General features: G+C 52.6%; 1 protein-coding gene across 1 annotated transcript in view; it reads left to right on the top strand.

The window, feature by feature from the left end:
- Positions 1–817: 817 nt before the first annotated feature.
- Positions 818–13,475, top strand: part of JAM3 (junctional adhesion molecule 3) — a 29,084-nt gene continuing 16,426 nt past the window's right edge. The window contains exon 1 of the mRNA XM_083878172.1: positions 818–896. Coding sequence (XP_083734298.1) covers positions 836–896 — 61 coding nt within the window. The 5' untranslated portion in view covers positions 818–835. The remainder of the gene's footprint in view (positions 897–13,475) is intronic.

The raw sequence follows: 13,475 nt of genomic DNA, 5'->3' as shown, positions 1-13,475 counted from the left end.
GGTGAGTTTCCTTCTGTCTACAGAGCTTAACTGGGGCTGGGACCGGCCCCTCTCTGCACCACTGAGGGACCATCCCTCTCCCCATTGATGGGGGTCCCATTGTCGGGACCATCCCCTCTCCCCATTAACAGGGGTCCCACTGTCAGGATCAGCTCTTCTCCCCATTCACGGGTATCCCATCACCGGGACCATCCCCTCTCCCCACTCACGGGGCTCCCGGTGCCAGGACCATCCCCTCTGCCCACCCGTGGGGTTCTCATTGCCAGGACCATCCCTTCTCCTTATTCATGGGGATCCCACACCGGGATCATCCCCTCTCCCCATGCATGGGGGATCCCAGTGCAGAGATCACCCCTCTCCCCACCCATGGGGGTCCCACTGCCAGGACCATCCCCTCTCCCCATTCTTGGGGTCCCACCACCGGCACCATCCCTTCTCCCCATTCACGGGGATCCCACTGCCAGGACCATCCCTTCTTCCCACTCACGAGCATCCCACTGCCAGGACCATCCCTTCTTCCCACCTACGGGGATCCCATTGCCGGGACCATCCCTTCTCCCCACTCACGAGCATCCCACTACCGGGACTATCCCGTCTCCCCATTCCCGGGGTCCCCACCACCGGCACCATCCCCTCTCCCTGTGCGGCGGTCCCGGGGCGCGCCCTGCCGGGGGTGCGGTGGGCGCCCCCTCCCCTCCCCTGGGTGCGGTGGGATGCGGTGCGGGTCCCGCCCCCGGCGGTGCCCCCGCGGATCGGGCCGGGTCCCGCAGCACCCCCGCCCCCGGCCGGCGCCGCCCGGGCAGTGCGCAGGCTCGGCCGGCTCCGCACACCCATCATGGCGCTGCGGCGGCCGGAGCTGCTCCGGGTCCTGCTCCTGCTCCTGCTGCCCCTGCTCGGTGAGTACCGGCCCGGCCCGCCCCGCCGGGGACCCACAGCCGGGCACCGGGGTGCGCTGCTCCGGCCCGGCCCGGGGCACGGGGAGAGGAGGGATCGGTGTCCCCGTCCCCATCCCGGAGTCAGGGAGGGAGGAGGGATGTGCTGTTCCCGTCCCAGTCCCCGAGTCAGGAAAGGAGGAGGGATGCAATGTCCCTATCCCGGTCCCAGAGTCATGGAGGGAAGAGGGATGCGGTGTCCCTGTGCCCATCCTGGATTCAGGGAGGGAAGAGGGATGTGCTGCTCCCGTCCCAATCCTGGATTCAGGGACGGAGGAGGGATGCGCTGTCCCTGTCCCGATCCCCGAGTCTCGGAGGGAGAAGGGATGCGGCGTCCCCATCCCGATCTCGGACTCAGGGAGGGAGGAGGGATCGGTGTCCCTGTCCCTGTCCCTGTCCCTGTCCCTGTCCCTGTCCCTGTCCCTGTCCCTGTCCCTGTCCCTGTCCCGCAGGAGGGATGTACCGCCCCGGTTCCCATCCCAGGGAAAGGGAGAGATGCGCTGACCGGTCGGGATCCTGGGGCAGGGAGGGAGGGAGGAGGGATGCGCTGCCCCGGCTGCGATCCCGGGAAAAGGGGAGATGCGCTGACCCCATCGCGGTCCTGGGGAAACTCAGGGATGCGCTGCCCCTGCCCCTGTCCCTGTCCCTGTCCCTGTCCCTGTCCCTGCCCGTGTCCCTGTCCCTGTCCCTGTCCCCTGTCCCTGTCCCTGTCCCTGTCCCTGTCCCTGTCCCTGCCCTGCCCGGCCGACCCTCGCCCCGAGGAAGGGAAGGGATGGGAGGGGATGGGAATGGAGGGATGCTCTGTCCTGAGCCCGGAGGATGCGGGGACAGCCTGGGTCCGCCGGGATGGGGACAGGACCGCACACGGACCCAGGGCCGGCCGGCAGCAGCACCCGGCGGATGCTGCGGGCAGTGAGGGACACACACACACTCACAGGACAGGGGGAAACATCCCAAAACCCAGCTCAGCAAGGAGCGGCTCCAGGGCTGAGGGTGCCAGGAATGTGCAGGCTCTGCAGGCAGGCAGGGAGGACACTGGTGCCTATTCAGGACCAGGCACAGGCGCCTATTGTTCGGGGGGCCCCGCATGAATGTTTGCAGTTTTAATTGCAAAAACATTTGCCAATTCCGCTCAGGAATGAATTTGGGCTCATTTGTTGTCTGGCTATTAATAGCTGGGGGGATGAGGAGGGGGACAGCAGCCGGTGGGCTCGCCTTGCTCTGCCCAGATGGCAGGAGGAGAGGATGGGGTGGAGTGGGGTTAGGATGACAACCAGCCCACAGCTGAGCACCAAAATACACGGGGCTGAGCGAGTACACACTCACCAGTCGCTGTTTTGGGTCAGCTCAAGGCTGAAGCGAAGGGAAATATTTCAAACAGTTTATCTAAGGACAAAAAAACAATCCTCCAGCCACTCCAGAGAGCTCGCAGAGTCGCTCTGGGTCTCAGATAAAGAGGGATTTGGGCACTATTTACCCAGTCAGTCAGTGGAGGGTGTGAGGATGACTCTGACTCCCATCCCCAACACGCAGAGGGTTGTCACGCGCTCCACGCTCGGCTGTTCCCTTGCTTTGCTGTGGCTTGGAGGAAAAACAACTTCACTGGGGGAAATCGGGAGTGCCTGATCCCAGAGCATCACACAGCCTAACTCTGGATTCCACTGCTCCCTTTGAGTGGGAAAAACCACAGACCTGACATGACTTTCCCTCACACTGGGGCTGCAGGATAGAAAGGTGCCCGTTTCCTTCCTGTGAGCAGAGCCCAAGTGTCCTGTTGAATCTGGACTAAAAGATAGAAAGAATGGAAACAAACTCCAGATATTTCTGCGTTTCTTCAGGCAGACAATAGTTGCTAAAAGCAGCCAAACTTCACTGGTTTCAACCTCTGCCTGAGAGCATTTACCTGGTGAGTGAACCCAGTAGTACCAGGCTTTGCTTTCCATTAAATTCAAAGTCCAAGTGCTTCATCCTGTGTTGATTCCCAGTAATGTTTAAATTTGGGGTCATAAGCCCAAAAGATTGGGCAGAGTGAGGTCGAGAACAAAAAGGTTTCTTCCACCACGCCTGACTTGAGGTACTGGGGGCACCCCACTAAAATGCTGTCAGCAGTACATAAAATTAGACACGTACTGAAGGCTGCAGGGCTGGTGCTGGATAGTGGGATGGGAGTGTGACTGGGAGGATGTGTTTGTGCCAACTGATTACTGGGGGAGATAAAAAAAAAAAAAAAAAAAAAAAAAAAAAGGCATGAGAAGACAGAGACAAAGCTCACAAGATGCTGAGATCCCAGGTCTGACCTGCTCTGGACTCTGAGCTGCTGCTTTGACTCCCCAAGTGCTGTGAGCTGGGGTTGCCTCCTCCTGTGTGTTCCTTCCAGAGCAGTCCCTGTTCTTGATTGTGGCCTTAAAACATTGCCATGGAAGGGGAGGCAGTGAAGCATGGAGCGTTCAGTGCATTCCCAGCTCTAGGCACTGAAAGCCTCTAAAGATTCTGCACATCAGGGAAATGCCATGGCCATAATTAAAGCAGCGGAAGCTCTCGGCGGCGCCGATGGAGAGTGGGGCTTAGGACTGACATCACTTCTGCCTCCAGGTCTCCCCCTTGCCAGATTCCCCGTGGAAACAAATATTTGGATTTTAGAGCTTTTCACGTGCTGGGCTGAGGGCAGAGATGTGGAGACCCTCCCAAAAACTCTCAAGTATTTCCTGTTGAAAATAGAAGATGCTGATCCCATGTAGTGCTTAATGGGTAGATAGATACAGGCAGCAAGTCCCAGGCACATCTCAGTTTTAAAGCTCATTATATTCAAATCTCCTTTTGGTTTAATTCTGAGGGCTTGGTAATAGGTTGGATTTCGCAAAAGGCTTTTTAAAATCTATGGAGTAGAAGTTCTCATTTCCTTTTTTTTTTTTTTTTTTTTAATATATGAAGTCCATCTGTCCCAGCCACCAACAACTGTTCTGAGTCAGCTGTCAGTGCCAAAAACCACTCGGTGGAAATGTTGTCAGCTCTCTTGCAGTGATGATGAGTTGCTTGTTGGTATTTTCTGATGGGAAGTATTTGCAGTATCACTTTCTTTTCAACAGGCAGTAAAAAACCGGGACAAACAGCTTTGAGAGCCCTGCCAAAATCAGAGGCTTAATAACATCTTCCAAAAAAAAAATTCCTAGGAAGGGCTTGGTGTTCCTTTTTGGGTAAGCAGAGTCTGGCATCGCCATCAAAGAGTGGTTGGGTGCACATCTCCTTTACAGCTGTTGACAAAGAACGTGACACCAGCACATTCCTTCTTTCCGAGAATTTCTTGGTTGCTGAAACACGAGGAGATTCAAAAGAGCGAAATGTGTTTGCTTTAGTCCGCGGCCTGAGATGTTGCTCTGCTTTGTGAGCCCGGGTTCTTTCAGTGTTTATTTTCCCTGCAGAAGTTGAATTCTGGGTCTCTTGGCCTGCTGCAGTTGTTTTTCAATTATCTGTCCGCACACGGAGGATTTGCACCAGGGACACGCTCGGAGTTGCCAAAAAATCACCTAAACAAGTAAATACAGCGGAATGAGCCGCTGCATTTCGCTCCACAGACAAGGACAAAAGCTGTGGGTGGCCTCCTGCCAGTCTGCCCCTAACTTTAGTCACCTCCAAAGGGCAAAGCAATGAGCCCCCACTCTCTCCTGCTTTCCTTGCAGATTATTAGTTAAGTTTCCTCTTGCAAATTGGGCTGGCTGCTGGCTCATCCTCTGCCATGAGTGTTTGTGTGTTGAAGCAGAACTGGCCTCCCAGTTGTATATTTAGAGCTAATGCTTCACAGTTGATTGCATCAAGCCCCGATGATCCGGAGAAGGTTCGTGAACTCCTTTACGGAGCCAGGCTGGAGTGGTGGGAGGGAGTTAGCAAAGGCAAAGATTTCCACAGGCCAGCAGGATCCCGAGTCCTCAAGAGTCCTTCTCTGCACAACAAGAGCTTGTGTTGCCAACACGCCCCTCAATGAGATAAAAACCACTGCTCTGTGCAAAAAAAAAAAAAAAAAAAAAAAAAGCTGGTGGCCTGCTTGGAAAGTGCTGTTTGTGTAAAAAGAGATGAGTCGCAGATATAAAATTAATTAGGATAATTACATTCTCAATCTGGCTCCTCTATCGATGGGAATTTGAGCTGCAGCGTCTTCTCCCGATTGATAAGGGCTGGTTGTCTTCCCTCAGAGCCCCCAGGGAGTATCGTGTTTTTGGTGAGACAGGATGAGAACCCAGCTGAACACCAAACATCACTCCTGTGTGTGGAGAGGAGCTCAGGGCGTGTGCAGCAAACCCTCACTGAGTCAGGGCATGGCCTCAGAACCATTAATGGCTTTAATTGCACTAATGAATGTTCTGGACACGGCCTGAAATTTCCCCCAAAGGGCCTGGATTGCTGCTTGGGTGCAGTTCTGGCAAGAGCTGTGCTTGGGGCAGAGGAAATACCTGCTGGGTCACAGAGCTCCAGCTCCCTGCTGGAAATCAGAGGTTTCACTTTCAGGAGAATAAATAATAACATAAAAATTGGACTTTTTTTTGGCTGGAAAGTTCAGGTCTTTGTTTGCTCATGACCCAATAGGAATAAACTGAGGGGAGAGGTGTTTTTTGGAGAGTTTTCAGTTCTTTTTTTGTGGGGACTTACCAAAATAAATCCGTGGTGAACGGGACAGTGAGGAGTTCATGGAATCCATTCCTTGGGCTTCACCAGAACTCTGCTCTCGGGGATAATCAACCTCTGACAAACTCCTGCTTCTCATTTCAGAGATCAGGCAGCTTTCCTGGGGGATAAACCTTGAGGGAGGTGTGTTTTAAAGATGTTTTCCTGCTCAGGGACAGCCAGCTGAGGTGCTGTTATCACTTTGATGGCCTTGGTGCCACTCTGAGGAATCTTTGGGCAGGACTTCAGCTGTCCAGCACAGGGAGGGCAGCTGCAAACAGAGCTGGAGTTCTGTTCTTCAGAGCAGCATCTTCAGACAGGCCTTCAAATGTCTTAGAAAAAAAAACACAATATGGAAAAAGTGAGGTCTGGGGAGGGAATTCCTCGGTGTCTTGTCAAAGGTGATTCTTTGCTGTGTTGGGGATTGGAGGGAAGTGCTTTAGGGGCATGTTCCAAACCAGAGAACAGGCAGAGAAAGGAGCAGCAGAGGCAGGAGCAAAATTTATAAATGGGAGTCGAGAAGAAAAGAAGAACAAAGCAAAAAAAAACAAAAAAAAAAAACCAAAATCTAAAAAAGCCAAACAAACAAACACACAAACAAACACCAAAAAAACCCTCAAAAAACCTCCCCAAAACCCAAAACCCCCCAAAACCAAAAAACCCAAAACCAAAAAACCACCTCCCCCCCCAAAAAAAAATCAAAACCCCCCCACCAAAACCAAAGAACAAACAACAACAAGAAAAACAAAACAAAACAAAAATCACCTAAAAAAACCCCACTTTAAAAAACCACCAAAAGACCCCCAAAACAACAGATATTTCAGAAATTTCTCCAACTCCTGAGATCGTGCTTGGGTCAGATTCCCATGGACTCACCTGTAAAACGCTGAGATGTGCCAGATGAGAGTCCAGTCAACTCCAGGCTGGCATTGGCTAATCCAAAGGGAAACTGAGCCACATCCATGTCATAACCTGACAGCCCACAGGTATTTCAGATAAGCTGGAAAAATTAATGGGAATTGTTCTGTCATGCAGGAATTGCTTGTCAGGATAAGTAATCCCAGGTATTGGGCTCTGTGGTGTCTCTCAGGGGCTGCAGCACAAGGCTTAAGGCTCAGTTACAAGGGGAAATGAAGGTTTTTTTCAGATGAAGTAGATGAAATTAAATTGTGTTCAGATAATAATGCTTAAGGGTTTTCTTTTATTTTTTTTTTTAAGTCATAAATCCTAGGGATTTCAGAGTTAAAGCCAGAACACTACTCCCTTCCATGTACCTGATTATTACAACACAAATGTGAGATCAGTGGGGTTTTTAAGAGTCCTTTTAATTCGTTTGGGCACAGCTGGTTCATTTGAAGACACTGAGCTTTAAAAACTGCAGCGTGCCAGGGACTTACCCTGTCTTTGGCATGTGGCTAAAAGGCAGCGGTGGACAACGTTCAGCAGCATTTCAAGATTTTTAATCACGCTATTAAAAATACATTTCGGTGGCCTAGGTAAGATTTTGTGCTGAGCTGGAGAAATCCACTGAAATCTAAGGGGATTTGTTCCTATTACTAGGCTGGGTTTCTAATGCCCATGACCTCCTCTGAAAATCCCTGCCTTAATAAACTTTTGGGCAATTTCTTATATAAGTGGCCAGTATTTGACAGTGAGGACGTAAACCAGGACACTTTTAGGCTCTGTTTTGAAGGGTGGGATTAAAATACTTCTAAAATTTTGGGTCTGTTGAAAGCAATGAAGTCACCCTGCTCTCTCTCTTTGAGAAATCTAATTCAAGTTAGAATATATTGCCCAATATATCTCAGGATGTACAAGCATGAGGTTCTCCAGTGGTTGCTGAAGGAGCCCATGGAAATGCCAGGTATCCAAAGGAAATCAGGAATTGTGTTTCATTAGGAACACGGAATAAGGCTGGCAAGCAAGGTCATGGAGGAGAGCTCTTTTGAGAGCCAGCCTTGCCTTTTAACAAAGAAACAGAGCTCTGCACAGCAGTCCTGCTTTTTATTCCCAGCAGAAAAGTTCCTGCCACTTTTCATCCCTCCAGGGGTGGCTGTGTGTTCTTTCAGACCTCGAGTGGAGGTGGCTGCACAGCAGAGAACTTAATGATTTTTGTGTGTCTAAATGGACAAGATCTTTCAGCCCCAACATCACCCACGGAGACAACATTTTTTTTTTGTTTTGCCAGGATGTTATCCTTGGGAAACAGAGGTTTGATGGATGTTGCTGCTGTTACCTGTGTTACAGAACAGCTTCTGTTCACAGCTGTTTGCTGGGAGCTGACAAAAAAATAAAAAATAATAATAAAAAAAGAAGAAGCAAAAGCTCACTGTCCCAATTTGTGTCCCAAAAGATTAATCCATGGTGCTCTCAGGCTGCCATAAAGATGAGGAGCTCTGGAACGAGCCCCTGTGTCCCCAGCAGCTTTTCCCCTGTACCCCAGGGTCCATTAAGGAGATTGCTGCCTGCTAATGGACTTCCTCCCCAGGCTCTGGCTGCTGACACTCTCCTGAATGATTTCCGGCTGCTCCCACGGCAGGGAAGGTGTTGCAAAGTCCTGCAGCTCTTGCTGCTCCTGTCAAATAGCTTTTATCCCCTCCAGGGGAACTTATCAACAGCTATTTTTAATACACACTTAAGTCTTTGCTTTAATTTTTTTTCTTCCGTATTGATCTTCAGCAAAAAAAAAAAAAAAAGCTTGAGGATAAATATTTCTTTTTTTTTTGCCCACCACGTTGTTTGGAGCTGGTTATTTTTAGAGCCTGGAAAACATCCTGTGCTGGGGAGGTCCTGGACATCTTGGAAAGGGAAGTCCTTGCTCTGTGTTCAGGACCTCTGCTCTAGCCCTGGCTTTCCCATCCTGTGAGAGCCCTTGGAGAAAGGGGTTGTTGAGGTGTTTAGGTGGCAGCAAAGTGGAAGGAGCAATGCACCCCCTGTTATAACGTGTGATTGCTCCAAGCTTTGCTGTTGGGGCTGGAGACGTGAGCCATGGAACAGATTGGCTTCGCCCACCAAGGATCTCCTTGTTGGTCCTACAGCACAGGAGGTGCTGGTTTCCCTCCCTCTTTGCTTTTAGCTGCTCTGCTGAGGTTTCGTGTCGTGCGTGTGGATGGGGCTGCTCTGGTTTCCCTGGGAGGAGATGCCTTATCTCCTTCGGAGCTGATGGAGTTGCCTTTGGACTGGCAGAGTGCCTTGTAATCGCCTACTGAGCCTCGTGGGCTCTCCCTCAAGCAGAACTGGCTGTTTGAGTTGGTAAACATCCTTCTGGAGCTGGTGTTTTCCCTTCGTTTTGGCCGGTTTTCAGCATCCCATAAATCTCAGGGCAGCGCTGAGCTCTGCCTGCCGGAGCTGGAAGGGATCTTACACCAGGTACCAACCCCTCTCTGCTGCCATCAGAAATGCCCTGGTGGGCCTGGCCAACACACAGCTGTCCTGTCCCACACAGCAGGGCGAGATGAGCCCTTTGAAGTCCGTGCTGGGGCTGGCAGCAGCTCCTGAGGCACCACAGTACCCCCCTCTCCCTCTGCCAACTGCTCCTCGGGTCCTGCGAGCCAACAGCTGAGCTGCCATCAGGGCTGATCCTCCTGCAGGGCTGGGGCTTTGCCAGGGGGTAGAGGGAACTCCAGATTCCAGTTTATTCCTGAGCACGGGAGGATTTGGAGGCTCTTTCCCCACGTCCCGAGGCGTGACCATCGCCCACCAGCATCCCGCTGCTGCTCCACAATAGGGATTGTTCTCCCTGCCTGGGCAGCTCCTGGTGTTCTGCTGCAGCCTCCTTGATCCTCCTCTTTCTGCAAACATTTGGAACAGATCCTGTTTGGCTGTTTTGACAGTTTGACTCAGCTATTAAATGACAAAAGCGAGCTGGGCCCAGGTTCACCGTGGTTACAAGCAGCTCTACAGAGAGGGGAGCTGCGGGTCAAATTCAGACACGGGGCTGTGTGGGAGAGGTCCTGGCCTCGAGCTTTAGTCCTGGAGCAGGGTTGGATGCAGCAGCTCTGCCTGCAGCATGCAAGGGCATCCCTAACCTTTGCTGGCCACGACACTGCTCAGTCCCGAGGAGAGAGTGGTTTTGGAGTGACAAATATGGCATAATTCTGGCTGCTTCCATATTTCCCCAGGGCTTTTCAATTCCTGGCTCATCCTCATGCCGTAAGTCTCTCACATCTGTCACTCAGCTCCATGTCCTGGACATGAGGCAAAGACTCTCTTGGCTATGAAAGCTTCCCTCTTTCCTCCCTCCCCGAGTTTCCTCTTGCTGTCTGTGCCTCTCATTGAGAAGCAGTAGCTCCTTCAAAGAGATGCAGGGAAGCCCATTTGCAGAACTTACAGCTGCTTCCCCAAGCTTGAGTGTCCTGTTCTTTAAGAACAAGCTTTTAAGCAGATTCTTAAGTGGGAAGATAAGTGGTGTTAGGATCCTTTCATCTTCTGGCTGGGAGCAGGCTGGAGATAACTGATAAGGGGGTGACAGCAAGGGAGATGCAGAGGCACCTTTGGAGTTAATTCCTACTTTGCAAGGCAGTCTCTAAAGCACATCTTGGGTGGGAACAGAGGCTGGTAAAATAAAGCTGGGCCTTCCCTTCTCAGCATATGTCTTTTCCTCATGTCTCTGAGGCAGATCCTCAGTGTGTGCCAGCAGACTGAGCCGGGTTCTCCATTTCTGAGCCCTCCTTCTGCTGCTGACATTCGAGGGACTTGGCTGGGGCTGTCTCTAGACACTGTTTCGGCTGGTGATTTCATTTGCACATTTCTTCTTCTTTTTTTTTTTTCTTTTTTTTTTTTTTTTTTTTTTTTTCAGCAGCAGTCCTTTGCACATTTGAGCTGTGCTTTAAACAGCCTCACACGTGATGGGCTGAGCTGCATTCCTGTGCCAGGGGCTGCCACACTGCACTCTCAGCCTCAGGAGTCCCCAGACCCCTCCTGAACAGACTCTGCATTCAGCTCCAGAATTCCTGCCTTAGCCCCCCGTCTGCTGGCTGGAACAGGTGGCAAGCACATGCCTGTGAGGGTCTGTGCTGGGGGGGTGGTCTTCAAGCTCAGCTGTATCCAGCCCACGTTCCTGCTGCGTCCCCCCTGCCTCACCTTCTGGCCCAGCTGGCCCTGGGCCACCCAGCCCAGAGGTTTCTGGCCACGTCCACGCGCTGCTTGTGGAAAACAAACCACTTGAAAGTGGGGTGTCTGTGGGCCGAGCCTGCCCCAGCCTGCTGCCTGCTCCTCCCAGGGAATGGGGGGAAATATCTGGGGCAGAAGGTGTGAGATGCTCCCCAGCACCTCGGGGCACTCACACTGTGCATCCCCTGTCCTGCACCAGAGGCTGCTCCAGGCAGGACATTCCACAGCTCTGCTGGGAGCTGGTGAACTCCTGGTGATTCCAAATGTAGGAACAGAGGTAAAAGTGGAGCTGTTTGAGCCAGGGAGTTCCTTGGCAAGGTTTTGGCACAGTTTGCACAGGAGGCAGTGCCTCGTGCCCTGAGATGCCCAGATCCAGGTGCTGCTGTTGATTTTCCAAATGCCTCCTCCTGTTGTGTTATCAGAGACTTCTGCTCCCAGCTCTCTGTGTGTTGCCAAGTCTCTCACAGACAAGGCTGCAAACCTTCCCACAGCCAGCCCCACGTCTCTGCTCCTCAGGCTCCCTCTGGGGAGCTGCTGCAGCTGGGCAGGGCTGGCTCTGCCACCCTGGGTTTGCATCCCAGCCCCAAGTGTGAGCAGAGGCTGCAGCTCCCTCTGGGATCAGCCCCCAGAGCCTCTCTGCACCTCGCTGTTACTCAGCACTTTTCCCTGACAGGGAATTAAGTAGGATTTCTAGGTCATTGTGGGGCTGTCAGGAGGAATCGTCTCCTGTAGACCTCATTATCAAGGCTCTTTCTGCAATGCCAGACTTCAGAACAATTGCAGCCTGGTTCCCTAAACACTGACTAATGAGACAGAGCTGTTAGCAGCAGTTTGCTAAATAAAGGCTGTTTCTGCCTGAGACAGAATAAAGCCAGACGGGATTTTCTTAGCTGTCTCTCACACAGAAAGTATTTCAAAGGACCCTGATTAAAATAATGAGATAGATGCTGCTCTCGTGGTGGCTGCATGGGGTCAGTGCTCGATGCCAGTGTCAGGTGCTTCCCCACAGCAGGGACTTCAGCTTGAGAAACCTGAAATTCTCTCCTTGGTTTCAAGTTATCCTGAGCATTGCCTGAGCTCCCCTGTGCTGTGACTGACGTGATGGACAAGCTGGGTGCTGAGCTCCCTGTCCTTGGGTGTCCCAGGAGGATATTCTGTCATCCCCAGCCTGCCCAGCATTCACACACATGGCTCTGGGAAGGCAAGGGCTCCAGCAGCTGAGCAGAAGGGACAAGTGTGACAAGTGTGTGGCAGATTTGAGAGGAGCTGGGGGGTCACAGCCTGCCCAGAGGAGACAGGTGAGATCTCAGCTGGAGTCTGGGCTCTGAGCACGAGGGAAGCAGCCCCCACCTGTCTAGTGGGAAGCCAGGTGACTTCTGTTGATGTGCTTGTAATGAGATTTTTCATCCTCCCTCTCTTCCTGTTGTCAGAAGGGCCTGGATTAAAGATAAACTCTGGAGCACGATGGGATGAGTCCTTGCCTCTGGCTGGAGCAGCACAGGAGGGCTGGGGAGTATTACCTGGCCAGCTTGCAGTTTTGTTTGAAGAGGTGCTTTGATGTGGCAATGGGAGTCCATGGAAGGTAAATGATGTCTAGACAGGTTTTTCTCACTCTCTGTTGTTATCTCTGAAGCAGCAGGAGTGGTGCCAAACTGGCTGAATGGCTCCAGAAGCAGAGCTATTTCTAGAAAGATGGAAAACGCTTCTTCAGGAGAATCCGGGACAGCCCCTGGTTGAACCTCTTGCAGGTGGAACCCAGATCAGTTAATTACAGGTAGATGCTCCTAAGAGTGAGCAGGAGAGGTGCAGGAGGTGCCCAGTGTGTTTGCAGTGAGCTGGCACAGCACAGAGGTCCAGGAGAAGTCCACTGACCTCTGCCATGGCAGGGCTTGGCAATCCAGGACGGTCCAGTCAATTTTGGCAGCAGCACAGTGCTGAGAGAAGACTCCCTCGGTCTGGCTAGCTGGAGGGTGGCAGGACTCGCCCAGCAGAGCTGTCCCAGGTGCCCAGTGAGCTCTGCAGTGGTGGAGCTGTGGCTGTGGGAGGGCAGGGAGAGACTTGTCACTGGCTGGCAAGCGCCGCTCTCAGCGCTGTCTCTGATATTGCCATCTCCCCGGGCTGTTTGGGAGGGGAAGTGGAGACTGGATTCAAATGCCTATTGTCTGTCCTTCAGCTGAGAGCAGAGCCAGGAGAGAGAGAGAGGCGCTGGCAGCATCTGATACAGGGGGCAGATGTGAGGGGAAGCACACTCATCCGTGAAACGCTGGCGCTGGGATTTTCAAAGGAGCCTCAAAGGTTAAGTGCCATGTGCTGGAATGAGAACGCCAAGGTCAGGAGAGAAATCCAGGGCTCCTGGGAGGGCTGGGGGAAGCTTTTTGCAGGCAGCTCTTGCCACAGGGACCAGGCCTTGTGCAGCATCTGTGTGCTGTCTGGGCTCCTGATGCTCTGGGCCCCAGTTGTTCCAGCGTGGGCATGAGGAGGGCAAAGCCACTCTGTGCCAGGTTTGGTGTCACCTGGGGAGCCTCAGAGGAGCACAGGTGAGCTCAGCCTGGCTCCCCTGTCCTGCAGGCAGCTGCCAGGCTCTGTGAGCTGAGCATTTCCCTGCCTGTCCTCTCCCCCTGCCACAGGTTTGGAGCAGAGCTGGGAACTTGGCAGCAGGGCAGGGAGCAGCCAAGAGCCCAGCTTGCTCCTCTGTGTCAGGGCTGGCTGCTGTGCTGCTGTGGGGAGTGCAAATATGTTCCCAATCTGTTTGCCTCGCTGACATGGCTCCAAGAC

Source organism: Zosterops lateralis (genome assembly GCF_965231275.1).
Source record: "Zosterops lateralis genome assembly, chromosome: 25".
Classification (NCBI taxonomy): Eukaryota; Metazoa; Chordata; class Aves; order Passeriformes; family Zosteropidae; genus Zosterops; species Zosterops lateralis.
Note: the sequence above shows the minus strand (reverse complement) of the source record. Positions and strands in the feature narration are given on the sequence as shown.